A 27500-nucleotide genomic window follows, 5' to 3' on the forward strand; every position below is an offset into this window, starting at 1 on the left:
GGTGGACTGAGTGCAGAGGAATTATAGAGAAATGAAGGCAGGTTAATTAACATTGATAATACACAGCTGTGGGCTGGCTTCAGGGGCAGTGGGTTGGCTGGTGTGGATAAGGTGCAGCTGTGGCTGGTTCTGTTAAGTAGTTAAATAGCTCTAAGGGGTATGGACAGGGAAGGACTGGATGAAGAGAGACTTGGAAGAAGCAGAGGGAAGAGAGAGTGCCCTGGATGTAGCAGAGATAAGGAGAATCCCTGGGAGAAGCAGGTGGCCTGGGTGAGGAGAGGATGGCTGGAAGAGGAGCCTGGAGAAGGAAGACTCTGGATGCAGCAGAGGCAAGAAGCAGGGTGGCCTGGCCTGAAGAGGATGAAGGAACAGCATGGACAGTAGATGAACTTCTGAAACCTTGTGGGGGGTTGGTGGCTGTGCTGGGGCAAGGCATAGGAACCACTTATTGAAGCTAACCTGGTATGTGAAGGTAAAAGCCTTGTTGCAGCTGGCTAGTTTTGAGAGTGCTGTGACAATCGGTGCCCTGTGTGAGGTTCAAACTCAGAACCTTCAGATTATGAGACTGAGTGTAATGAGCAGTGATGGCTGTGCCAGGGGACGTCTGAAGTTTTGAGCTGTGATGCAGTGCCCAATGTAGTGAAGGCAGGCAGTGATAGCCTGCGATCCACATCGGACACGGGGAGAGTGAGCTGTTGGGGATAGAGGGAAGGAAGCCTGACCACCGTAACTCAAACTGCAGCAATTGAGAACTGGCTGATGGCAGAGCTCAGAGGGTTGTGGTCAGTGGCACAGTCCAGCTGGAGGCCTGTAGCCAGCGATGCTCCCCATAGGTCAGTGCTGGGTCCAGTCCTGTTCAAATTATTTATCAATGACCTGGATGAAGGGACCAAGTGTACCCCCAGCAAAAGTTGCTGATGATACAAAACTGGGAGGAGCAGCTGATACACCAGAAGGCCACGCTGCTGTTCAGTGAGACATGAACAGGCTGGAGAGCTGGGTGGAGAGGAGTCTGGTGAAGTGCCATAAAGGCCAGTGTAAGGTCCTGCACTAGGGAGGAACAATCCCATGCACCAGTACAGGCTGGGGGTTGACCTGCTGGAAAGGCAGCTCTGCAGAGAAAGACCTGGGAGTCCTGGTGGACAGCAGGTTGTCCATGAGCCAGCAGTGTGCCCTGGTGGCCAAGAAGGCCAATGGGATCCTGGGGTGCATTAGGAGAAGCATGGCTAGTAGATCAAGGGAGGTGATTCTGCCCTGATGAGGCCACACCTGGAGTGTTGTGTCCAGTTCTGCGCTCCCCAGTTCAAGAGAGTCTGGGAATTACTGGAGAGGGTCCAGCAGAGAGGTCTACAAAGCTGGTCAGGGGGCTGGAGCATCTCCCTGATGAGGAAAGACTGAGAGAGCTGGGCCTCCTTAGCCTGAAGAAAGGAAGGCTGAGAGGGGATCTTATCAATGTCTACAAATACCTTAAGGGTGAGTGTCAAGAGGATGGGGCCAGGCTCTTTTCAGTGGTGCCCAGTGACAGGACAAGGGACAAAGGCACAAACTGCAACACAAGATGTTCAATCTGAATATGAGGAAGTCTTATTTACTCTGAGGGTGACAGAGTACTGACACAGGCTGCCAGAGATGTTGTGGAATCTCATCAAGAGATGTTAAAAACTCTCCTGGATGTGGCTCTGTGCAATATGCTCTAGGTGAACCTGCTTTAGCAGGGGGGTGGACTACATGATCTCCAGAGGTCCCTTCCAACTTGACTATTCTATGATTACTCTAGTGCTTTCCCTAACATTAAAAATTCCATTATTTATCTCATTATTATACAGAAAGCAATAAAAAGCTTTCTGTAATGCGAAATACACAACTATTTTCTGGAAGAATGATCTCTAGTAATACTACCAGCCTGCCTGTTATATAGTGTGGTTGTTACAGCAATCAAATGTACCACTGAAGAAAACCCAGCCAACAGTCAATAAAAGGACAATTCTACCAACCTTGTCAATGACAGCTTATGACCACCTCAAATTTGAGCCTTGTGATTCAGCAGTGTGAAATTCCTACATGGCAATTCACTAATAGGAACCAGTCTGCTCATAAACAATAGTTTACAACACAGAATTGATATTGCCATAGGCTTTATTGTATGATCACTGTTTTCACTGAAAATTAGTTCCTGTTTTTTTACAGTATGGTCTTAAAAAATAATTAACATACATTCCAAAAGTAGCATGTAGAAGTTTCATCTCTCGCTAAGAAACAGCAGGAATGATTTTAAAGAAACTTCTAGGAGTCTCAGCATCATCACAAACTGAAATGCACATGGTCAGTTTAGTTTTAGTTAACTGCAGCTAAATGAGAGGCAGTCTAGCTATGAATACATGGTAGAAGGCTGGAAGACATCTCCTGAATCATCACGTAAACTGTTCACATCATTGTAGTTCATATGTTGCTGAAGATATTTAATTATACTTAAAAAAATACCACCTAATCCCCAAGACCATAAGAAAACCTGAATTTCTGAGTTCAGTTGCACTTTCTAACAGTTTCCCACCTCCAACGTGGATCAAGACCTGGAAGGATAAATGGCTTGCTTCCTCCCTTTCCCCATTCCCATGCCAGCTAAATTAAAGTCCTAATGCTTTACTATAGATCTGGAGCTGGATTAGTGCATGACTGGCAGCAAAGCTATACCTCAGTAGGTAAATCTGAACATCGCCTCTGTGCCTCATTTTTTCTTTGGGGAAACAGATTAATGAGATTCTCCTATTTTACAAAGACTTTGTGAAAATGTTTATTGGTTAATCTGTTATATAGTCTACCAGAGTAATGCCGCAGAAAAGATGAGAGATGTCAAAGAAATCTGTCTTCAAAACAGAACTTCAATAGTATGTGTTAAATAAAAAATGAGAATTCATATTTAACAATGAGAAATACACCTACTGTTGAGTAGCTGCTCATTAAGGCACTCGGTGATGAGGAGACAGGGTTCCAACAGGAAAAGAAATAGCATGTAACATAAGCTTAAAAGCTGTACCATAGGATACAGGCATAGGAAGATTGATTTTTCCTATCTTTAAATATTTGACTTCATAGCTTTACAGTGTTCACTTACGCCTTCTGCATGTTCATATGAATTCACTGACTGTATCAGTTATATTAAGGTACTGGATAATCCACTACAAAACTATCTGAAGGTACAAGGAAGGGGTGTGGATGGGAAAATTTAAATGGCCAGTTTAAAAATCCTTAACATCTCTAGTTCCTTTGTTTCATGTTTAGGCTTCTTTCATGGAGATGTAACTTCTGTGAGCAACATCCTTCACCTGCTAGCTCAGTTGCATCCTTTATTAAAACCATGATTACAAGCTCTACAAATACCTCGACAGAAAACTGCTTTTAGTGTCCAAGTGTTGAAGAAAAAAGCATGGCAAAATCATGTTCATAAGTCAGTGCTGAATGTTTCAGGTTCACCACAGGGACACTTTCACCAAAGCCAGCAAAGTCTGCCATCCTGATCCCTTGTTCTGGATGACTGACTTACTAAATTCCTGTAGTGTTTCCCTGGGACAAGGCAAACGTCATTCCTCTTAACAGCTTCATGGTATCTATGCTAAAAAGGTTGCTATGCAGAGAAACTCCACCAGCAAAATCTTTAGTAGCTTCCTTTGAACTGCCTTCCCAGTCTGTATTTTGGAGATTATCTACAATTTGGATAAAGTTAGCTGCATTCTGTTTCCTCATTGCAACCTCCATCCAAGCATACATAGAAATCACTGTATTCCTGCAAGTCAGTTTTGACTTCAAACTCTTAACATGTTCTTAATCCCACTGATAATTATTTTCTCACCCACCTTAAGCAAGGCGCAAAATCCAACCATACCATTTATATGTGAGATCAAACTTTAGGGGCAAGGGTTAGACAAAAGGTTGGTAGCACATTTCATTACAGAACTACCTATCCTCATTGTTTGGAGAGTCCTTGGGATTCTCTTATCCCTAGTTTATCTAAAACAAGCTTTGAGCTTTCTCCTACTAATGGAAATCAGCTTTTCTCAAGAGCAATGCTATTTTTTTCAATTAGAGCATTTTCATCACAATGTTACATGTCATTTCACTGTTTTTATATTAGACCAAATTTTCAGAAGTTCATAGCTAATAGAAAGCCCTTAAAACTGTGAAAGATATATGATTATATTTCTTGGAAGTAAAATGCACAATGCACTAACACATCTTGTGCTGACAATTTAACTCCTGCAATATCAGATGCAAATGAAATCTGTTGAGTAGCTGGCAGAGAACCTTGAACAACACAGCACTACTACCACAAACTGCGTTACACCAAGTTTTCCATCATGGAGTATGCATTACTAAGACCTTATATAAACTTGAGACTGATTAAAGAAATGCTGTGGGAATGGCTGCTCAAGATGTGCTTTGTCATCTTGTAAATAATATTCTAAGATGTAAATTTGCTGTGTACAAAGATGTAATAGAAAAAGGAAACAGTACATGAGGAGGATTAGGTAGCTCAGGAGGTTTATCATAGTGGGAATGTGAGTCTTTCATCGCTTAGTCATCTCTTAAATTCAGTCCCATTCAGTAGTGACTGAAAGTCATTGCTGCTTAGTGACATATAAAATGAGTTTGGGCTTTAGCCCAGATCGTAACTGGAAAGCATCCACATCATAAAAGGCAGAACCACAAATGTCTTTAATCTGCACCCTTATTGACAGCTTTCCCAGATCTGACCTAAGGAGTGAATGTGCTTCAAGAGCTTAACTATTGTCTTAGCTGAAGAAACAACCTCTTAATGTTTGTGTAAGAGCAGGATGGTAGAACAGGGTGGGAAAATGCTGTTCTAGTCACAGAGTACCTGTATTGGCTGAATACCTTCTTTCTCAGAGATGCTGGCTGAACATCTTTGATGATATCAAAACCAGCTTAAAAATAAACCTTCTAGACTTGAGATGTATACCAATATAACTTCAGGAAAGCTAGGTCAAGGAATGCACCATTAGCATCAGACATCACTCTCCAGATTTTTAGTTCCATTTTTAAGTCTTCAGGTTCAGCTAAGTTTATGTCACATAATAGCTGGATAAAAAGATCTGAGCCTTCTTATCCACCACTTCTGTTAATGTGGCACCACTCTACTTGCTTATCTTTTAAATTGACTTTGCACTGTTACGAATGACTCCATCAGGTGAAAAGCCATGGTAAATTAAGCTTATTCCTGCATACAAGATATTTTCAGGAGGGGAAAGAAAAAATAATTAAGGATAGCTCACCCATTTTTTTCTCAAAGCAATAGGATTTTTTCCCCTTTCATATTATTAATAATGATTTTTATTCTTAGCATAATTCAGAATTTTCAGAAAGTTTGTTTTGCATCTTTAGATTGCTCCTAATAAAGTAGGATTCTAAATAAGGGTTGAAAACATACAAACACTGTAAAGAGAAATAAAGATGTAAGAATTTACAATAACAGCCACTAACAATTATATGTAAAGGAAGAGACATAGATTTCAGATGAAACTTACCAATATTACACTGTTTCCCTTAAAAAGAATAGTTACTACTCAATATAAGAAATAATATTAAAAAAACCCCACAACCAAAACACCTAGGAATACAATTTCAGTGTAGAATTACTTGAAATAAATATTAAAATGCTATTAAAATTACTTTGTAATTAAAAATAGTAAGTCAAGTTTAAGACCTTATAGGCTTGTAGGTTTAAAATAATTAGTTTAAAATGATAAAATATTTTACTAAGAAATTGAAGATAGATCACATCCCATTATGAAGGCAAACAAAAACTGAAAAAAAGGTGGACTATAACATGTTTCAGAAGCTCAAGAATTCTTTGGCTGTAAACATTTAGACCCTTCTTTTTGTTTTGTAAATACTTTAGAATATAATACCTTCATCAGAGCAAGAATTTTACTAAAAGCTTTGTAAGCATAGTTCAGTATTCTGGCTCCTAAATATTTCACCATTTTCCAGGAGCAGCTTTCATTTTGTTTCTGAAAACGTTCTTTCCATCTATTTACTAAAGCAGTGGCACATCTACTGCTACAACAGAGAAAAAAAGCCACAGGGATCAATAAAAATTGTTTATATTAAATTTGAATGTCTTCCACTTAGACACTTGATTCACATCACTCCAGAGTTGAACAGAAGTTAAAAGTAGAGGATGTGTTCAATCCACACACACTGCATACAATCTATTTAAAGATGCACACATTCATCAGATAAAAGACATATAAGCATTTAGTTTTTATTGTCTCACATTTATGTACTGTAAGAATTAAGAGCTACAGCATAATCCTGCACATATGTATTGATATAATTTCTTCTACAAAACTGGGAAATCTAATTATGGAACAAGAAAATTAGGTGTTTCCATAACGGTCTGAAGTTGACTTGGCGGAGCTTTTGCCCTTCCCTTTCTCTTTGAAAGCGCAGGGTGAAAATACATGTTCACAGACAATTTTTAAACATGGTAACAGCTGACTAAATGAAAGACAGTGTGAAAAGTGGTCTGATCTTCAGTTAGTCTGCTAGACTGTACCCTAGCTGCCCTTCCTCAGTGAAGTATGCTTTACTTCTACCTTGCTGTATTTCATTATAGACTACACATCACCCCAGAGAGTTCTGTAGTGGAGTATCACAAATGCCTTGCCAAGATGTTCCTCAGGTAGTTCCATTTATTTAGATACCCAAGGTTTTAATTACATAAGTACTTTCAGCTTAAAAAAAAAATGTTAGGCACTGTATTTTCTTGTAAGGAAAACCTATTTAAGATACCATTAGCATCCTCAAAAGTTGTCACCACTGCAGGAACACAATCACAGAATGACTTGGGTTGGAAGGGACATTTAAAGATTGTATAATCCAACCCCCCTGCCACAGGAAGGGACATCTGTCACTAGGTCAGGTTGCTCAAAGCCCCATCCAGCCTTGCCTTGAACACTGCCAATGATGGGGCACCCACAAATTCTCTGGATAATCTGGTCCAGTGTCTCACCATCCTCATTGTAAAAATTTTTTTCCCTTATGTCCAATCTAAACCTAACATATTTCAGTTTAAAAACTTTGTCCCTTGTCCTGTCCATACAGGCACTGAAAAGTCTTTTTCCACCTTTCTCGTAAGTCCCTTTTATGTATTGAAAGGCTGCAATAATGTTTCCCTGGAGCTTTCTCTTCCCCAGGAACACAATACGAAATATTTCAGCCTTTCTTTCAGAGAAATGTTCCAGCCCTCTGGCCATTTTTGTGGATCTCTAGACCTACTCTAACAGTTCCATGTCTTTCTTGTGCTGGGGATCCCACAGCTGGATGCAGTACCCAGGTGGGGTCTCATGAGAGAGGAGGAGCAGAGTATCATGAGAGTATCTTGCTTCTGTTTGCTTCAGTGAAGAGTTCCTTGGTTCATCTAGACTGACTTTTAACTGTTACATCTGACTTTGTTTCAAGGTAGAATCGACTTCAGTGAATGACTTTTTTCTTTTCTTCAGCATCTCATAGGATCACAGAATGGTTAAGGTAGGAAAGGACCTCAGGAGGTCACCTTGTCCAACCCTCCCTGCTCAAGCAGGGCCACTTGGAGACCAGGACCACATCCAGAAGGTTTTTGAATATCTCCAAGAAGGGAGATTCAACCACCTCTCTGGGCAACCTGTGCCAGTGCTTGGTCACCCTCACAGTAAAAAAGACTTTCCTGATGTTCAGAGGGAGGCTCCTGAGATTCAGTTTGTGCTCATTTCTTCTTGTCACTGGGCACCAATGAGAAAAGCCTCGTCCCATCCTTTTTGCACCCTCCCTTCAGATATTTATATAGATTAATAAGATCCTCCCTCAGCCTTCTCTTCTATAGGCTGAACAGAGCTCTAGTGCCAGCTGTCTCAGCCTTTCCTCATAGGTGAGATACACCAGCCCCTTAATCATCTTCCTTTGCTGGACGTCGTGCAGTAGCTCCATAACCCTCTTGTACTGGGGAGATACGGAGCTGTTCTTTTCATATATAACTCTTCCAAACCTTTTAAGATATTTCAAACACAAGTTATATGTACTATACATACGGATTTATTTCCACTCCTTTTCTTCTAATTAACTAACATCAGACAATGGTAGTATTTTCTCGGCATAACTTGATCCTAATACAAGTCAAAAGATCATGGCAGACAGGCAGTTCTTTCCAGCCTCCAGGGCATTCACAGAATAAAGACAGCTAGAAAAGGCCCCCACTCTACAGTTACTTAGTGTGGCCAGACTATAATTTCTGAGACTTCTTCACACTTAAGCCCTTCAGTTGTGATTGTTCCACAAAGGATTAAGCGCTAATATGTAGTTTTGCTACTGTTAACAGAATAATAAACAGCCATTTGCAAAAATGGTGTTGAATTAGTGTGTCTTCACACAGCTTGCATGCAAGTCTAGAGGGGGCTCCAAAACTCTTTGTAGTGGTCTGTTTTGGATTAGTGTAATGCAATTTACATCAAAAACAATTTCTGAACATATTCATTTCTCTTCCTATACTCAATCAGGAATGAAGTAATGAAGGAAGGGGAGAAGGGAGGAAGAAAGAAAAGGATAATACTGCATTCATCCATTCATCATTTCTTTTTCCATTTTTAGACTGTAAGATTATTTCATCTGCTCTCATATGAATTATAATTAATAGCATTAATAAGGTGCTTAGCCTACATTGAAAGAAAATTAATGTTATTAGCCAGAGAATAACTCTCTAAGGCATGTCATATGCAGTGACATTATAACTGTGAATGCTTTAGACATTGAATTCTGCTATACACACATCAGTATGCAAAAGCAGTAGATATACATGGTCCCAAAGCTTATGAAGACCCTTTGTATTTCATATTTTTGACATGGTCTATAATCATACTACTCAGTATTGGTTTCAGAAGTCACAAACATGAAATATTCAAAGGAGTATTTTATTCATATGTCTTGTAGGTTTTCTTCTCCTAGCATGGAGATTGTCTTATGATTGAGTCATTGTCCAATTAGGTAATTGATTCTGTATAAATAAATGAAAATGAAATTGTCTTTTATTTAGAATTCTTAGTCTGAGCAGACTTCTCTGTCCTACTAGAAAGGCTGTTGCTTTTTCTTGCAAATGGCAGCTGAAATCTTCTTTCTGATTCCAGTTGATCTCTCAAATCAGGAACAATATTTCATTTGCATTTCATGGTCTAATCTTGATATAACTTTTTCATCACTGGTACCTGACAATCCTAACTTCTACTACTACATCTAACTTCTCTTCTACTCTTTTCTTTTTTAATCATCTCTGAAGGTTTTCCTTCATTTCCCAGTCAGCAGACTGTAAGTGTCTCTTAGAACTGGGTTAAAGTTGGTGTTTCTTTTCATACTAGATGCCAAACATTTCTGATGTACTATAATGCAGTTTTCCATACACTCAATTTTTCTTCCTATGCTTGTGTTGTCTTTAATTAGAAGCTTTTGCAGCATATTGTTTTATCTGGGCTATTTTGTTCTTATTGCTTTTGCAAGTTACATTCATCTGTGCATAAATACTAATTCTGTCTAGTGAATGATAAAACCTCCCTTTGTGGAAAGCTTACAGTTTTCACTTTTTCAGCTTTTCCAGACAATTTTGTTTGACTTTTCTACTGTAACATTTTTAGAGGCATTCCAGGAAAATACTGGTTACTGACATCAGCAGTACATTGAATAAATCTACTTTGTCTGACACAGTTGATGCATTAAGACTGGAATTTTCAGTGGAGGTTAATGGAAATAAGTACTCCCTTCGGGGAGGGGGCGGGGGGGCGGGGAGAAAAGAAAAAAGCTATATTATTCCGTCAGACTCGTTTGGAAATGCCAGCCATAACTTTTTTTTTCATCATTCTAGTAATGGAGGAGAAAGTAACAGAGGAACTAAACACATTTTCAACCTCCTGGAGCAAATATGCCATCTGTCAACAGAGAAGTCTTACAAGTCATAAGCAAAATGAATTAACCAGGCCCCCAGCTGAAAAAAAATTTGATGCTTGTGTACTCATATATTACAGACAAGGATCTGTTTCCTGATTAAGCGAGCTCCACTGCCCCTGATACTCCTGTAATGAACTGTAAAGGATAATATATGAGGAAACTTGTGTACCTTCTGTGAGTTTGTTTGAAATTCCTATCTTATCACCACTAAATTTGTATGTCTGATTTATCCCAAGCCCTTTTAATAATATGCTTCTGTCCTACAGTTTGGTTTGTTTGACACATCTCCTAAAAGCCTGTGGTCATTCTGGAAGAGAGCAGCAATTTCCAATCTGTTACCACCTCTGCATCATTAAATAGCCTGACACAGTGCATGTAACCTGCCTTGGTTTCCAACTTACTGTTTAAACCCCAGAGCCACTCTCCTGAAGGAGGGAGCAAAAGGTAATGGCAGCAGCAAATTACCATTTAGGCTGGGATAAGCTAAATATCACGGAACAGAAAAAGAAATAGTAAAATCAAACACAAACACTAAGACCAGATAATGCTCAGTAGCTTACTACCACGTGGATACAAACAGAAATGATAACACATGCATACTTTTATCTAGTGCAAGTGCATGATTGACCAAATGCTAGTGGCCATTGACAGAAGTGATGATGATTCAGGGTGTGATACAACTGGAATGAAAGCCACTCTTTACAAAACCTGAACTAAATCATTCCTAAATTTACCAGTTGCCCACAAAGGTTTTCCTCATTTTTGCAAATACTGCACTAAATACATTACAAATCACTAAATATGCTATGCTTGCTTTTGTCCCATAGCTTCTGGAGCTAGACTTCTTGGTGCAAAATATGCAAAGATATACACATTATGTCTAACTGCACATGCTTGCATACTTTAAAAATATGTATGCACCAAAGATGAACACCTGTTCACAGCAACTTCATAAGGAAGCTATATTTTCCTGTAGAAAGCCAGTTTGTGCTGGGTTGTACTGAGAACAGAATTGACTTGGTGTACATGCGAAGGAGGAAGTAAACTCAACTTTAGCTCCTAATACTGCTAGTCTCCAATATGACTATTTTCAAACATGAAGGACCTTTTTTTCACAGGTTATTATCTCTGGAATCAGAGTCACTCCAATACATTTAGACATATAGAAAGTCTGTTGAAAGATGTAATGATCAACTGCTCTCCAGCCCCAAAGAGAGTGGAGGGCTCCAAAGGGCAAATTGTTTGGGTTTGACTGTTCTTCATGAACAGAAGTGGACCCTACCTGAGTGATTTCACTAATTCAGAGAACTCACTAAAGTAATTAGTAAAATACTGTTGCCAACAGCACATATTTTAGTCACTTTATTTGAAAATATTCTGATATCAGTATCATGTTGTCACTTTTCAGATCAGTATATTGTTTTATGAGGACAACCTGCAGAAGCCAGATGGCACTCAGAAGCTGATAGGGTTGGATTTAACTACTCCACTTCAAACGTCCACAGTTATGTTGTCCCTATTTCTGCTAAGTTCATACCGTATAGACTACTTTTAAAGTCAAAGATAGCAGGCATTTGTAGGACACAATACAATTGGTCATAAAGTAGATATTACAAGAGGTCAAATTACTGTGCCTTTTAAATGACTCTTTCTTTCCCCTAAGAATAAGGGACACGTATGTCAGATACACCACAGACATGCAAAATTCTGAAGTCTGTATTTGGGACATGAACATAAGTCTTCCATGAATTCTCTCCATTGCTGTTAGAAACATATGTAACATACCCACACTCCAGTCCATTTCCTCCACTGCATCCCCATATAAACCATGCTTGCTCTTTCCTCTGAAATCTTTTGAAGCATGTAGAGCAGTATGGACATGAAGATAAGACAGGACAAGAAGAAACGGTGCATTGGTGTTCCTGGAAAACAAAACGAAACCGAATCAACCCCCAAACCCTTAGTATTTCATAACAAAATTTCTACAAAAAAATCTTTATACAGTAAGGCTCAAAAAACCCACAAAAAAAAACAAAAAACAAAACCAAACAAAAAAGGATGAAAAGGAATATTGTAACTGATTATGGGATAATCCTGAACACACACACACACACACACACATGCGTGCACATGCACACACATGCATGTGGAGATAAATTGTCATTCTTAACTGTATACTGAATTGAAAGCAGAAATAAATGCCAAAATCTAATTAGTTACTGTTTGCTAGATATATTTTTTGATAGAGGATTTGCTTAAAGCCAGGAACCTAGAAGTTTCTGGCCAGAAGCACTTCTCTTCATTTTATGAGAACATATTTAAAAGCCCAAATACAACTGCTGTTAAAAAAATTCCTTCAGAACTACATGTATGTAAACCACAATTACCTTTCTCACAAAGTTGTATGGAAGCTGATCAACTAGGCTATTATGAGGACCAGGGTCATACATAGCATAACATCACTACCTATGTTAAATCAAGTATATTGGTACTCTTCGTCCTTCTTTATCCTAGACTAAGGTATATGACTGAATCTCTTGTCATGTGTGTGTATGTATGTGATCAGTACATAGTTTTACAAATGCATTGTACCAAAGAGTAACTAATCTCAAAGTACATATTAACATGAAGATTTTTCCTCTCATGCTAATGAACAGTTTCCATTGTCTTCCGTCTGTTTTCTGAACTGATATGAAAGAATGAGTGCAATAAATAGACTCTGTAAATTTTGCTGTTCATGTGATCTGTCAACATGATTTTTATGATCAGTTCCAGTAGGCTGTGAAAGCACAGCTCAAGTAAGAACTTTTCCTTATGCATTATTTATAGAACTTTACTTAAAATTGTGAAGTACTAGCCAAATTTAATGCTATATGCTCTAACAGCATCTGTAGTACATTATGCATATTGTAAATATCAGCTGAATCACAAAAGCCCTACTCAGAAAACTTGTCTGGATCTTACCTTAAAGCACACAGCTAATCACGGGGTATTTTGGAGTTTATTTACCATATTTGCCTTCACCAGTCTGTGGTGGATAATACCTGGGATACACGTCAACATCACAGGGCAACTATATATTTCTGCATGCCGTTGATTCACCCGCTCTTTAAAGAGGGGAGGAAAAATAGACATGCATATACAGACTGTTTCTTTAAAATAATAATAAAAAAATAACCTAACTGTTAGAACCTGAAACAGTCTTTCAATAATCTGATATCAATATTTCATCCTTAAGGAAAAATAACTTGTTTTAACCTAGTATATTTATGAGCAATTTTCCTCACTCCTTGGTTGGACCTGTTGTTACTCAGGTTGTGTGGATAAAGCTTTTTTTCATTTTTTACTGGCATATGCAGAAGTACATAAGCACGAAATGGGAATATTTTATTCAGATTACCCACTTGATAAGTATGTTTCTGATTGAGACTTTTTCTTCATTAAAAAGTTTCTCCTTTTTTGAAAAAATGACAGAATAAATGCAACATTTTTCATTTAGAAAATGGAAACAAAATAATTTGAATTCCCTACAAATATTTGTGCATGTATCCTCTATTATGTTAGTATTATAAAGTACAGATTCAAAAAAATAAAGACAGTATTTTTCATAAAAGATACACTGTTCACAAAGTTGTTTGTTGCTATTTGAAAGATCATATATGTGAAAACCGTTCATTACTGTAGCAAAAAATGACAGAGATTTCTGAGTCAATTAAAAAGACTGAAAATACCAGCACTTCAAGTAACAAAAGACCTATACTTCTAAGTTTAGTAATTAATATGTACATTAATGTAACACTGACCTTTCATTAAAGAACATTTCTTCAAGGCATGATTTTTGTTTTACAACTTGTATTTTTTACTGCATGGGATTATTTTTCTGCAAGGCATGATTTTTGTTTTACAACTTGTATTTTTTACAAATGTATGGGATTATCTTTGACTTTTTCTTTAAACAGTTCACTGAATTGAGAGTACTATACAAATTCTAGGGTAAGACAGCACAAAAATTTACTTTATACTTATAATGGCATAGGCACAATTTAGTTTCCATGCAAACTGCCTTGTTCTAATGTCACAGAGATAGCGCATACTTCTACCTATATTGCTAAAAGTAAGTATCAGAAGCCTCCACCATAAGCGTTACTTTCAAGTGATAATAATCCAAGGGTTTTTTTGTGGTTTGTTTGGTTTTTTAAATGGAACTGACACAAAGATCTAACTTTCATGAAGAGTCATTGAATCAGTGATTGATATGGAAGGGCACTACATCATTCTCTTCTTTGCAACTCAGATTGAAAGGTTCTGATTGACAGCTCTCTGTCAGGTGGAGAAGTGTCTCACCTATTAATATCCAATAAAAGATCACAGGTAGCTATTAATCTCCTGTCAAAACTCTTGGAGGAGAATCATAACTGACTACCTTCACCATGACCTTGAAAATGGAATGACAATATCAGCTAGCAGGCAGGAGAGAAATTTGACAATAACAGTTTAACTCCTGAGCCGCTTCAGTAAACAGCTCCTACAAAAACGTATTGCCACTTTTACACAGTTCAAACACAGGAAACTTCAGTTTCAAAAGATTTGAAATTCACTCACTCAAATATAGTAATCTTTTTTATCTAACATGAATCACACAGTCTTTTCAATTTACTGAGTAACCAGAGAGATTACATACATCTGACATAAGACATTCTTTAATGTGTGTTTAACTGATCTTGAAAACATCTAAAAGCATCACGTTGCTGGCGACTGCTCTGCATTGCATAGTACTAGGTTCTTTTTTAGTGTCAGTAGTCTTTATTCAAGGATTCAATTCAGGCTTGAGCTGTAAAGAACAGCTTTAAAGTGGGTGAGAGAGCAAGTTACAACTAATCTGACTGTGCTTCACACATGGGTTTTTAACCTTTTTCCTCTATTTTACTCTAAATGCTTGCATTGAAAACTCTCTGGGTGATTTTGTTTGCTTTTCTATGCATTGACGTTAATCTACGACCACTGCTACAGAGTAACAAGTGGGGCTCTAAAATTGTTGGCCTGCAATTGTCAAAACAAACAGATTTCAGGTATGATTCTGGGCTCTAAACTAGATGGGAACACACCACGACAGGGATCCATTTAACTTTTTCATAACAAATTCTAAATTAACCTTTAATATGATATACAAGTACAATCTTTCTAAACAACTTTTTTTTTTTTTTCCTAGATGTGAAATTGTCCTCACGTTCTGGCATAAAGCTAGATACACTTGGCTTTGCCTGAGCTGGGCAAACACTGTGTTGTTAAAATTGGGTTATCAATTCTTTCTGTAATCCCCAGTCTTATAAATTCCAGCTAATTCACCCCTAAAACCAAAATAGCTTGCAAGCAGCTATTTGAAATAGATGGGTAAAAAATGTTACTTCTTATAAAGATGAATACCTATGATTTAATAAGACTTATTAAATATGTATGAATATATCATTTTCACATAGTCACAGTACACCACAGTCACACTTAAAATGAAACAAAAATGCTGAAGTATATAATATGAAGGTACATTTTCAGCACAAATACGTAACTGTGTTGACAAAGGCAGATGTGAACCTAACCTTTCCTTTCCTGTAACTCTCCTTTTATTGAAAACATTCTTCTTATTCAATATTCCCCCAGTGGATAAATTAATGCAATGCTTATTCCCCACAGCTCCCTTCTCTACTTCCAGATTAGATCACCAATTAGACAGTCCTCTTTGTGGTGGGAGTGGCTGAATGCACTTCATTAAAGCCTTCTTGTTCCTGCAGAAGAAAAGGTAAACCTTGGCTTAGTTGTATCAAAGCAGGCCTTTGTCCTACAAGCTGAATTTTGTTTTTTTCCTATTAACAGGCTAAAATCCTTGTTAGTGTGAATCCATCAATGAATGAGTATTTCTGTCTATACTCTTTTAAAAGACACACCTTAAAACACAGATCTCATATTTTAATTTTTTTTCAAAACCAGAAAAGAGAACTTCAGGCCACCTGGTAGTAATTTATCAAAACCAGAAAAGGTGTTAAAAATGGAATAAGAAAAGGGGAAAAAATGTAAAAATATGGAAAATCCAACTCTTTCTGGAAGACATTAAAAGTAAGATGTATTGGTACTATATCTGCACTTGTGAAATTACTATTTCATGCAAATAGTCAAGACATCTCTGATTTCATGCTTATTTCTTCCATTAAATGCCTAAGGTACACAATTCATATATGTTTTTATTTTCTTTATATATAATCTTTTTTGTCCCCTTCAAAAAGTACATTCTCATAAGCATGGGGAAAAAAAAAAATTCTCAACTACTACAAATTATGCTTGTTACTTAATCCCTCTCCACTATAAAACTTTGGAGCCCAGTATATGGCACCACTGCTTTATAGAAGTGACACATTTACAATGCAGTCTGTCACTCATCACAGAACTAGCTAGGTCCTTAATCATTCTTAAATTAAATCTTGCATTTGCAGACGGCCCTAAAGTATACAAATTCACAGCTTCTTCCTGTTAGCTTTTTGTTCAAAAGGAACAACCAGAGGTCTAAGGAAAAGTATGAAGAGCCAGTAGAGTTGTTATGGCTTGTAAGTTACTACCCTTTTTTAATATATATGTACATACATATCATGTGTATACAAAGATAAACAAACTCTTCTCTGTAGTTTGTATTTTGGTGTGAATTACAAGAAATCCTCTTGTAAAATTCATAAAATCACTTGATTTCAAATCTTTAACTCCAATACAACATGCCAAGCACCTGATGTTAAGACCTAGTGATATATGGTAAACCTCTATATCACAGCCTGCTAGAATACATTAAAAAAATCTGACTATGTGTTGTAACAGTGTTTCAAGGACTGAAATAGGATAGATGAAAGCAAAATTACAAAATTGTTAACTGTCATCACAAAAGTTTGAATATTACAGCTATGCAATTTATGACCAAAAAATACTTGCATGAAAATTATTCAACTTATCTTCACCCTACCTTTTGAATACAAACATGTTTGTATGCAAGCACTGTTTTCCAAAAATTAGATTTCATTCGTTTGGGTTTTTATTTTAATATTGTTATTAATTGTGATCAGCTAGATGAATTTGCCAGAGAGGTATTCTGTATCAGAGAGTGGTACTTTTGTGTTGTTAATTTCTGATACATTAGAAACTGGTCTCTGACTTTCCAAATTTGATTGTCTGTGCAGCTGGTCACTAAAGGACATGCTGAAGACATATGAGTGACAACCACACCGAACTTAATATGAAATAATTAGCATCCATTTAACTTTTAAATATATCGTAACATCTAGAGAGTGTTCCGATAGGTTTACAATATGAACACACAAAATCACTCTTGGGAAAAAGTAATTAGAATTAACATACACTGAGCTGACCTGCCCACTTACAATTAGGATAAGCAACTAAATTGATATTTGTTTTCACACACTGGAATTGACAATTGTAATTGTATATACTCTTCTCCAGTGCCACTTATGAGCATTGAATCTTGTATTTGTTCCCTTTCAGTCTACCTAGGAACAAATGAACACAGTAATACATATATACTAGACTGAAGGAAGCACAAATACATTACCACCTCTCCTAGGTGCCTAACCACACCAAAAAACCAAACCAAAGTAAGCACATAGCTATAACTATGAAGAAATTCTCAAAATACTTTAAAAATACAAAATCTAATGATTATGTAGAATCACTGAATTATTTAGGTTGGAAAAGGCATATAAAGTCATTGAGTCCAACCATTAACCTAGCCTGCCAAGTCTACCACTAAACCATGTCCATAAGCATCATATCTACATGCCCTTTAAATACCTCCAGGGATGGTGACTCAACCACTTCCCTGGGCAGCCTGTTCCACTGTTTGACCACCCTCTCAGTGAAGAAATTGTCCCTAATATCCAATCTAAACATCCCTTGGTGCAATTTAAGGCCCTTTCCTCTAGTCTTATCGCTTGTTGTCTGGGAGAAGAGACCAACACCCACCTCACTACAAGCTCCTTTCAAGTAGTTGCAGAAGGCAATAAGGTCTCCCCTGACCCTCCTTTCCTCCATGCTAAACCACCCCAGTTCCCTCAGCTACTCCTCAGAGGACTTGCTCTCTAGACCCTTCACCAGCTCCGTTGCCCTTCTCTGGACACTCCACCACCTCTATGTCCTTGCAGTGAGGAGCCCAACACCGGACGCAGTATTTCAGATGTGGCCTCACCAGTGCTGAGTACAGGGAGACAAACACTTCCCTAGTCCTGATGGCCAAGCTGTTTCCGATGCAAGCCAGAATCCTGTTGGCCTTCTTGGCCACCTGGGCACACTGCTGGCTCATGTTCAGCTGGCTGTCAACCAGAACCCCTAGGTCTTTTCCCACTGGGCAGGTTTCTGGCCACCCATCCCCAACCCTGTAGAGTTGCGCGGAGCTGTTGTGACCCAAGTGCAGGTCCCAGCACCTCTTGTTGAACCTTATACAGTTGGCCTCAGCCCATCTATCCAGCCTGTCCAGACCCCTCTGCCAAGCCTTCCTGCCCTCAAGCAGATCAACATGTCTGTCCAACTTGGTGTTGTCCGCAACCTTACTGGGGATGCACTCGATCTCCTCATCCAGACCATTCATAAATATATTAAATATAACTGTTCCCAATATGGAGCCCTGATGAACACCACTTGTCACTGGCTGCCAGCTGATTTAACTCCATTCACCACCACTCTTTGGGCCTGGCCATCCTGCCATTTTTATACTAAGCGAACAGTACATTCATCCAAGCTATGAGCAGCCAGTTTCTCCAGGAGATAGCTGTGTGAAATGGCGTCAAAGGCTTTACGTCTAGGTAGACAACATCCACAACCTCTCCCTCATCCACTAAGTGGGTCACCTTCTCGTAAAAGGAGATCAGGTTTGTCAAGCAGGACCTGCCTTTCATAAACACATGCCGGCTGGGCCTGATCCCCCTGTTGTCCTGTTAGTGCTGTGTGATGGCACTCAGGATGATCTGCTCCATAATATTCCCCAGCACCGTGGTCAGGCTGACAGCCCTGTAGTTCCCTGGATCCTTCTTCCTGGCCTTCTTGTAGATGGGCATCGCATTGGCTGACCTCCAGTCAACTGGAACCTCCTCAGTGAGCCAGGACTGCTGATAAATGATTGAAAGTGGCTTGGTGAGCGCTTCCACCATCTCCCTCAGTACCCTTGGCTGGATCCCATCTGGCCCCATAGACTTGTGTGGGTCTAAGCGGTACAGTACATCAATGATTATTTCCTCTTGGACTATGGGGCTTCATTCTGCTCCCGGTCCCTGTCTTCCAGCTCAGGTGGCTTAGTACCCTGAGAACAACTGGTCTTACTCTAAAGATTGAGGCAAAGAAGACACTAAGTACCTCAGCCTTTTCCTCAGCCTTTGCCACTACGTTTCCCACCCACATCAAATAAAGGATGGAGATTCTTTTGTTGCTAATGTATTTATAGAAACATTTTTAATTGTCTTTTATGGCAGTAGGCAGATTAAGTTCCAGTTGGGCTTTGGTCCTTCTAATTTTCTCCCTGCATAACCTCATGACAAAGGTAATAAATTTTCCTTTTTTTCCTGAGTTCCAGCCAAAGTTCTCTGTTCAGCCAGGTGGGTCTTCTTCCCTGCCAGCTTGCTTTTCAGCAAGCTGTGGGGATGGCCTAGTCCTGTTCCCTTAAGATTTCCTACCTGAAGAACGCCCAGCCTACCTGGACACCTTGGCCCTTCAGGATTGCCCCCCAAAGGACTCTGCCAACCAGTGTCCTAAACAGGCCAAAGTCTGCCCTGTGGAAGTCCAAGGTAGTGTTCTCATGACTCCCCCTCCTTACTTCTCCAAGAATCAAAAATTCTATAGTTTCATGATTGCTGTGCCCAAGACAGCTTGCAACCATCACATCACCCACATGTTCTTCTCTGTTCACAGACAACAGGTCTAGCAGGACGCCTCCCCTAACTGGCTCACTCACCAGCTGTGTTGGGAAGTTACCTTCCACACACCCCAGGAACCTGCTAGACTGTTTCCTCTCTGCTGTATTGTATTTCCAGTAGACATCTGGTAAATTGAAGCGCCCCATGAGAACAAGTGTTAGCAGTCATGAGACTTCTCCCAGCTGCATACAGAATATTTTATTTGCCTCTTCATCCTGGTTGGGTTGTTTATAACAGACGCCCACCATGATATCTGCCTTGTTGGCCCTTCCCTTGGTTCTTACCCACAAACACTCAACCCTATTGTAACCATCATTAAACTCCAGACAATCAAAACACTCCCTAACATACAGGGCTACCACACCACCTCTCCTTCCTTGCCTATCCCTTCTGAAGAATTGATATTTATACATGGTAAGAAGTCATAAATCTAACAATATGATTGAGAAATATCTAGAAAAAAGAATAATGTCAGGAAGTCCATTGCCTGAACTCTGAAGAACTTATAAAGGTATTATAGATAATAGGTATAATCAACTTACATAGATAAACTATTTACATTGTAATTGTTATATTACTATAAATATATATTTATATATATTATATATAAATATAGCATAAAAGGCCTATATAGGAAGTACCAGTGCTGTTGAAGATTAGAGCTTCATCATATATTTATTTTAAAGATAATTAACCAATTAAAACATGCATGATAGCTTATGATTTTTAGTTTGATGATGAAATGTATATTAAGAATCAGTTACGGCGAATGACTGAATTATTTAAATGCAGTTTTGTTTGAACTCTGGTATACTTACTTGTGCACAAGGATTACTGGTGTACAGGACTGAACTTGCTACTTATATTACCTGAATAAAAGAAGCTTGTATGACAAATGAAGTGTTGAGTCAAACATGTGGCTAAAGGAGGGCTGAGGGAGACTGCTCACAGAAAGAAGTGGAACGACAAGAATGCTGTCAGGCAACCATGGCTTCCAAAAACCTGGTGGCCCCTCACTTATGAGTGCCAGATGTCTGACTGCTGCTGCAGCCTGGTTGCCTCTTGACATCCATTCCCCTACAAATGGCCAATGGCAGTAGACTGGTCGTAAAAGCAATGGTCTGCTGGTGCACTGGAGTTGACAGGTATGAACTACAAAATGTCAGTACCAGTGTGTCAAAGCAAATATTGATTTTGTTGCTCATAGTAATATATGGGACAGATCAGTTCAGTGAATATTAATCTAATTAGTCCTATCCCCAGGAGCAAGTTTTATGGTCATATACTTTGCATGTGAATTCACTACAGGGCACAGTTAAGATTGCTCGAATGCCCTAATTGCCTCTCAATACTTTAATGTGCTTGGATATTCTTTAATTTAACATTGACTCTGAATTGTCTGGGTTATAATTCTCACTATAATTGCAGCATTCCTGTAACAAAGTTTATTGTAAATTACGAATATGTGCTATTAACCTTGACTTCAATTTAACATCACTTTTGTCTGGAAACTGCATTAAGAACTGGGGCCAAGTGCCCAGCTGATGTAAAGCCACTTATCTCCAGCTGAGTCAACAAAGCTATGCTGACTTAAATCATACATTGTTTTGCCAGCTCTAAACACTAAGCTATACAATAACACTATGCACATTATGAATATTAATAATGTTAAAAGAGTTACTAGTTTTCTAGCATTTATTTCCAATCTTGAACTCACCCGTTTTGGGGCTACCATTTCATTGCCACTGCATTGAAATCAATGAAACATTCAGAGATAACCAAAACAATATGAATCACTACAGGCACATTGCAAACTTGTAAATCATGGAAGAATCTGCCAACTTACATATAGTTAATAAGTTAATGTACTCAAAAGTTTTAAAAACACCAAATGCTTGGTCCCTAAGCAAATAACCTCTTGACAGTTTTTTGAACCTCTCAAAGTTTGTGTGTGTGTGTGTGTGTGTGTTTGTAGTAAACAAAACACTTCACTGTTAAACTAGTCATAATGTAGATGAGAAGGCTTCTTTATCACCATTGCCAAGATGAAATAAAGGTATTTCAGTTTATTTATAAATACTCATAAGAATGGTGATTGTTGGGAAGACTTACTCACTTAAAGAAATTTGAAATAAACCCCATTTTATTTTGGTATGATGAGTAGAGATGGCCACATCAAATATTTATAATCAGAGAAATTATAGAAAAATTGCACTATGAGATCAAGATTTTAGGTAAATATTTTTTCTTGCTAACAGTCTTGATGACTACTGCATGCAGTCATTAAGTCTAGAAAATTTAGCCCCTGATTCTTTGGTATAAGTTTTCATTCAGCAATGACATCATGTGAATGTATTCACAGTAACTACCAGGCACATACTTTTCAGAACAGCAATTAAGGGACTTCTTACATCTTAGAACATGGTTTTACTTTTGATCAGCTATCTTTAGAAATGATGCAACCTGTTTCAAAAGTGACTAAGAAAAATACTTTGGCATATTTTTCAACTTAAATGGATGAAATATTTTTGCTCAAAATATATTGATTTATATTTCAGAATATGCAAATGTGTACTTTTATGACTTGATCCCATTAAAAGCCCTGTGGTGGCAATTACACCAAAGTAGCTAACTTTGCAAAAACGAAGAATGACTTAGGATGATTTTGTATATCCAGTGTTTAAGTAACCCAATGTGATGGTTATTAAAAAATCATTGCTTTCAAAACAACATTTACTTCCTAACTTCTCTAAATCAAATATTTTAAAAATGAGTATGTCACAAAAGTGAAGGCATCTAAAATGACAGTATCTTAAAAAATTGACCTTATGAATGCTATTTAATGGATGCATCAAATAAATGATGAAGCTTCCCATTCCAGAAAAGTCATGGATTATGACTGCTTTGTGGTTTCACATAATTAAGTCACACTACAAAAGATTATTAATATTTCAAGTTACATGAAATTCTCAAGAATGAAACTCCTAAAAAAGTTACGTTTTCGAAATTTTTTTCTGAAGCAGTTTTACTAAAGCGGTAAACAGTTTTTAATTTTTATAGAAAAAATAATGATATAACAGATAGAAGAAGTCAGTCACTTTCACTAAAAAAATTACTTTCAGTCACCTTTTAAAGCAAAAAAAAAAATCATAATATATGACACATTCCTTATTCCCACCAGTTCCCATTTTTTTCCTTTCTCAGAAGCATCATCATTATGAGATACCAGCATTAACTTATAACACAGTTAGAAACCTACCTTCCTATGAATTGCACAGCTTCCTTTGTCAGTCTCTGAGTAAGGTTCTCATAGGATAGTGGTTGCTGGATAATCTGGTGGTCCCTCATTAAGAAGCAGTTCAAGTGTCGAAAATGATAAAAGAAAAAAACCAAAGCCACAAGTGAAATAGTGGCTATTAACAAGCAGTAACCCAATGCTTGGAAAGGTACTTTGAGGAAGCCAATGTACTGCGCTATTGCCAAAGAGACCAGGGTGATTCCAGCTATTTCGATTGGGATGACAAGGGATTTCTGAACCCCTTTTAAAAATACACTGCCTTGGCCAGGTTTGCAGTCTCTAAAATTGGTCACGGTGAGCCCATAAAAGTAATCAAATCCATGACTGAGGGGGTGGTGACAGAAGTCATTACTGCTTTCACAGTTCATCCCAAGATGCCACTTTCCTACAAAGAGAGGAGGACAGGGAATATTTTTGTAGTTAACTCATCAAACTTAAAATGTGCACTACTCCAAACGTGAAACTGTCACTATCTGACTGATATCTCCCCGCCCCCAGCATTTATTGTGTGGATCCCTATTTGCTATCTAATCTTTCTTTATGCCTTCATGAAAGACTTTGTTTCATGTCTGCCTCTTCATTTTAGTTAGAAATAGTTTGGCACAGCTCCTGATGGAGACCATTAAATTCTGAGTGGGCTAGCAGGTCACTGAAGAGCAACAGAGCCCTAACAGATAGTTAACTTGGAAAATGAAGCCTTTGTGCATGTGTAGTTAAATAGTCATAAGAAAATACCATTTTGTATCAGCTACTGCTTTCTTAGGAAGAGCCAATATGGAGTTATGAAATGTCTTTTCTGGAATTTTTCTGGCAAATAATTCATATTTGACTAGTTTTTTTTAAAAAAAAAAAACAAACAAAAAACAACCCAACCAAAACCAAACAAACACAAAACAAAACATAAAACCCCAACCAAACAGTAACGAAGAGGGAATAACCCAAGAATATTGACATTATCAAGGCATTTATTATTTAGATGACTGCAGAATCTCTGAAATCACCCATTTCCCTCACTATATACGTTTATATATATAGTGAGGGAGATAATCTTTTATTTATATGTATTTTACATATACATAAATAAAAAAGAAACAATAACAAGTAAATTACTGCCAAATACTATCTCTCACAGCGTTTTGTCTCGCTAGGAAATTGTTCTGATTCTGCAATAATGTTGGACGCTGACTGACAGAAGAAAACAGTGAGTCTGATTTGCATTATAGTAGCATAATCTATGTTCATGCTGATTATAGTAAGTGACTAGATAATTCATTCTGTGACTCAGGTACAACCCCTTACCATATGCTTATGCATTGCTTAGTGCAACAGACCTAACTGTTACTTAAAGTCAAATGTATAATTAAAAGAAAATCAAATTCAGTTAAGCCTATTGACGTAAATTATGGCTAGAGCTATGCTCTTTGGTCTCAGCAAGGAAATGTGTTGAGTATTTGACAAAATGTGTCACTCTTGATAAAATAGATGACAATATATATTGCTGGGCCAAATATTATTTATTTTTTTAATCAAATACCTAAACAAGTCCAGCAGAATTTAGAGGCTGTGACCTTAAACTAAATAAATACAAAAACCTGCAAACCTAGTAAGTTCCCATCCCCATAACCTATCCCAAATAAATTTGAAATATTTTATTCTAAAGACTTCAGGATACACATGGTAAAAAGTACATGAAAGGAAAAAAAAGCACATATAGAATTTTCCCCTTTCCTCAAGGAAAATCTCAGCTTTTACCCATCTGTAAAGAAGACTCCTGATGCAGGCAGTCCCTGAGCATCTCCTGGGTCTAGTGAACAGCACATTCATCCTGTACTTCTGCTTTTGACAATGACAAATGCAGGTACTGCAGTACCAAAGAGGATGAAGGTGGGGGTCAGTTCTGTTCTTTTTGAAAGAGTACCTAGCAAATGGGCTTCATGTCATTATTTCTCTTTCATGAACAACAGAACTAAGGTATGGGATGGGAATGCTGTGTGCATAAGTTCACCCATCAGAAAAGGTGGGGAAAAAGATCATAGAAATCTTGAGCCTAACCATATGCTTCGTTGAATCTAGTTCTCTCCGTATATCTCTTGATGGTCTTAGGTTAGAAATACCTTCTCTGTATCATAAAAGCAGGTACAAAAGCATTTTCAGGTCTGCTTATGTGCCACTGCAATGGAAGCCTCTACAGCTTTTTCATCCCTTCAGAGGCTTTCCCACTTGCTGTCAGATGGCCCCTCACCTAAGGCGGTATTCTGCTTTTTGTGAGCAGAATGGTTCTTGTCACTAATTTTGACATGGTCCAGTGAATGTTACTGTGGCCGATTATAAAAACAGCAATGCAGGCCACTGTACTGAATTTTCTGATGTTATAATGGTGCCATAAAGGGCTAGCTAAGACAAACTTTTAAATTTCATTCCCAGTAAGCAAAGACACAGATTTTGGAAAACAAAAGATTCAGTGTTTCCTCCTAGGTTTACATGACTGTCTTTATGCAATAGTCATAAAGCCAGATGTGTAGCAAAGTGAGCATGAAAAAACTGTCATCAAGTTAGATAAATGAAATAAAGGTAGAAGCTTATAATCACAAATATAAATGATCTTAAAGCTTTATTTTTTATTTTTTTGCTGTTATTTGTCAAACCAAAAGCACTTATAAGTCAGTAAAAAATATGAAAAAGAAACCACAAATAATTGAATACACTTTCAATGTCATTTACTATGATATATGTAAGTTTGTTTAAACTGGATCTCAAAAAAAGTAGGCATTGCAAGCCAGGACAGAACAGTCCTGCAACTACAAATCAGTACAGGGGAAAATATGGGATCTATTTTTATCGAAAGAGTTTTAGCAAACACAACAAATTGTTCAATGTCAAGATGAACTTGGGCCTCAGAAAAAGATTTGTTCAGAAGCCAAACAAAGTAGACAGCAGGTTAGCTGGGAAAAGCAACAGAGCACTGGTTCAAATTATATCAGCAGCTGTGACGGAAAGACACAATTGCCATTCTCAAACGGCTGATGAGGTAGAGGGTTTTGATACATCCTGCACTACTCTGAAAAAGCAAGTCATGACTGGGTCGACAAGACATATTTTGTTTCATTCCTTGTGACAATAACCCCTGCCTTGAGCTAATGTTTCAACAGATTACTGTAATGTGCTTTATACTCTGGGGCCCTTCTGAATCTGAGAGCAGTGGAAAATGCTCTCACCTCTTTGCCAAGTGAAGCTTCACAGTATGACACTTCACACAAGCATCATACACATTTCAGCAGATTCTGCCAAGCTTCTGAGTGAAACTTATGCTGTTAATTGTAAACTATGAGTACCTTAATAGTTTGAGACCTAGGCTTTTTCCCCCCTCTCCTTTAGCCACAATTAAGACTTCTGCAGAGCAAAAGCAATGCAGTGAAAGGCAAGTGGAACTAAGAAGCAAGTCCTATTCAGCCATGAAACCTTATTTGGAACTTAGCTTTTCAGAAACCAGAATGCTGGAGAGGCTGTAAAAATCCATGTTTCCCCTCCACACTTCCCTCAGACAGTTGAAAAGGATGCAATCTGAAGACTGAGTTGTATATGATATATTTCCTTTGGTATGATTTTGTGTTCTTCAGATAAATGCTAAGATACAAGATGCAGAGGAAGAGGCAAACAGAAATACATGTTCAAAGAACTATATTCACATTAATTATGTAGTAATAATAATATAAAGTATATATGCATATATTGTTAATATGGTCAGATTTTAAGCTGTTGTATTAATAACGGTTCTATACTGTCAATCTTGTATTGGACACATTACTACTGTGAGTCTCACCTCATTCTGGAGGAAAGATACAAGTCCCAGTTTATCCATTAGTATTTGTGACTTTGGAGATGAGATACACAGGTGGATTTTAAACTTCTCTAGATGCTAGACAACACACTGCATAACAGTTGTGAGGAAAATTGACCTTTACTCAACTGTGACTGAGTACAGCAGTAGTTAAAATAATAACAATCTCCTTTCAGTGGAATATTTGCATTATGAATAACTATTTCCTACAAAACATCAACACTTCTTGCCATTCTCCAGGATCCTTAACTGGTGAAATATTTCATATTCAATGCACCTGCCTTCTCTGAGAAAACCTGGTTTTGTTGCAGATCTTCTGACTGGCGTTTCCTGACAGATCTACTGGATGTCACCTTCTTTGTGTCACAGGGGAAAACCAATGAAGTAAAAAAGGGTATACATAAAGTAGATTTATAGCTAAAATGTATTT

At 37.9% G+C, this 27500-nt stretch overlaps 1 protein-coding gene across 10 annotated transcripts in view; it reads right to left on the reverse strand.

The window, feature by feature from the left end:
- The window catches only part of STS (steroid sulfatase), a 118400-nt gene that overhangs the window by 60054 nt on the left and 30846 nt on the right, over positions 1–27500 (reverse strand). For all 10 annotated transcript variants that reach the window (XM_040582799.1, XM_040582795.1, XM_040582794.1 and 7 more), the window contains 2 exons: positions 23194–23617; positions 11770–11906 (listed from right to left, as the gene is read on the reverse strand). In XM_040582799.1, the coding sequence (XP_040438733.1) occupies positions 11770–11906; positions 23194–23617 (561 nt within the window). The remainder of the gene's footprint in view (positions 1–11769; positions 11907–23193; positions 23618–27500) is intronic.

This window comes from Falco naumanni, chromosome 2 (assembly GCF_017639655.2).
Source record: "Falco naumanni isolate bFalNau1 chromosome 2, bFalNau1.pat, whole genome shotgun sequence".
Taxonomy (NCBI): Eukaryota; Metazoa; Chordata; class Aves; order Falconiformes; family Falconidae; genus Falco; species Falco naumanni.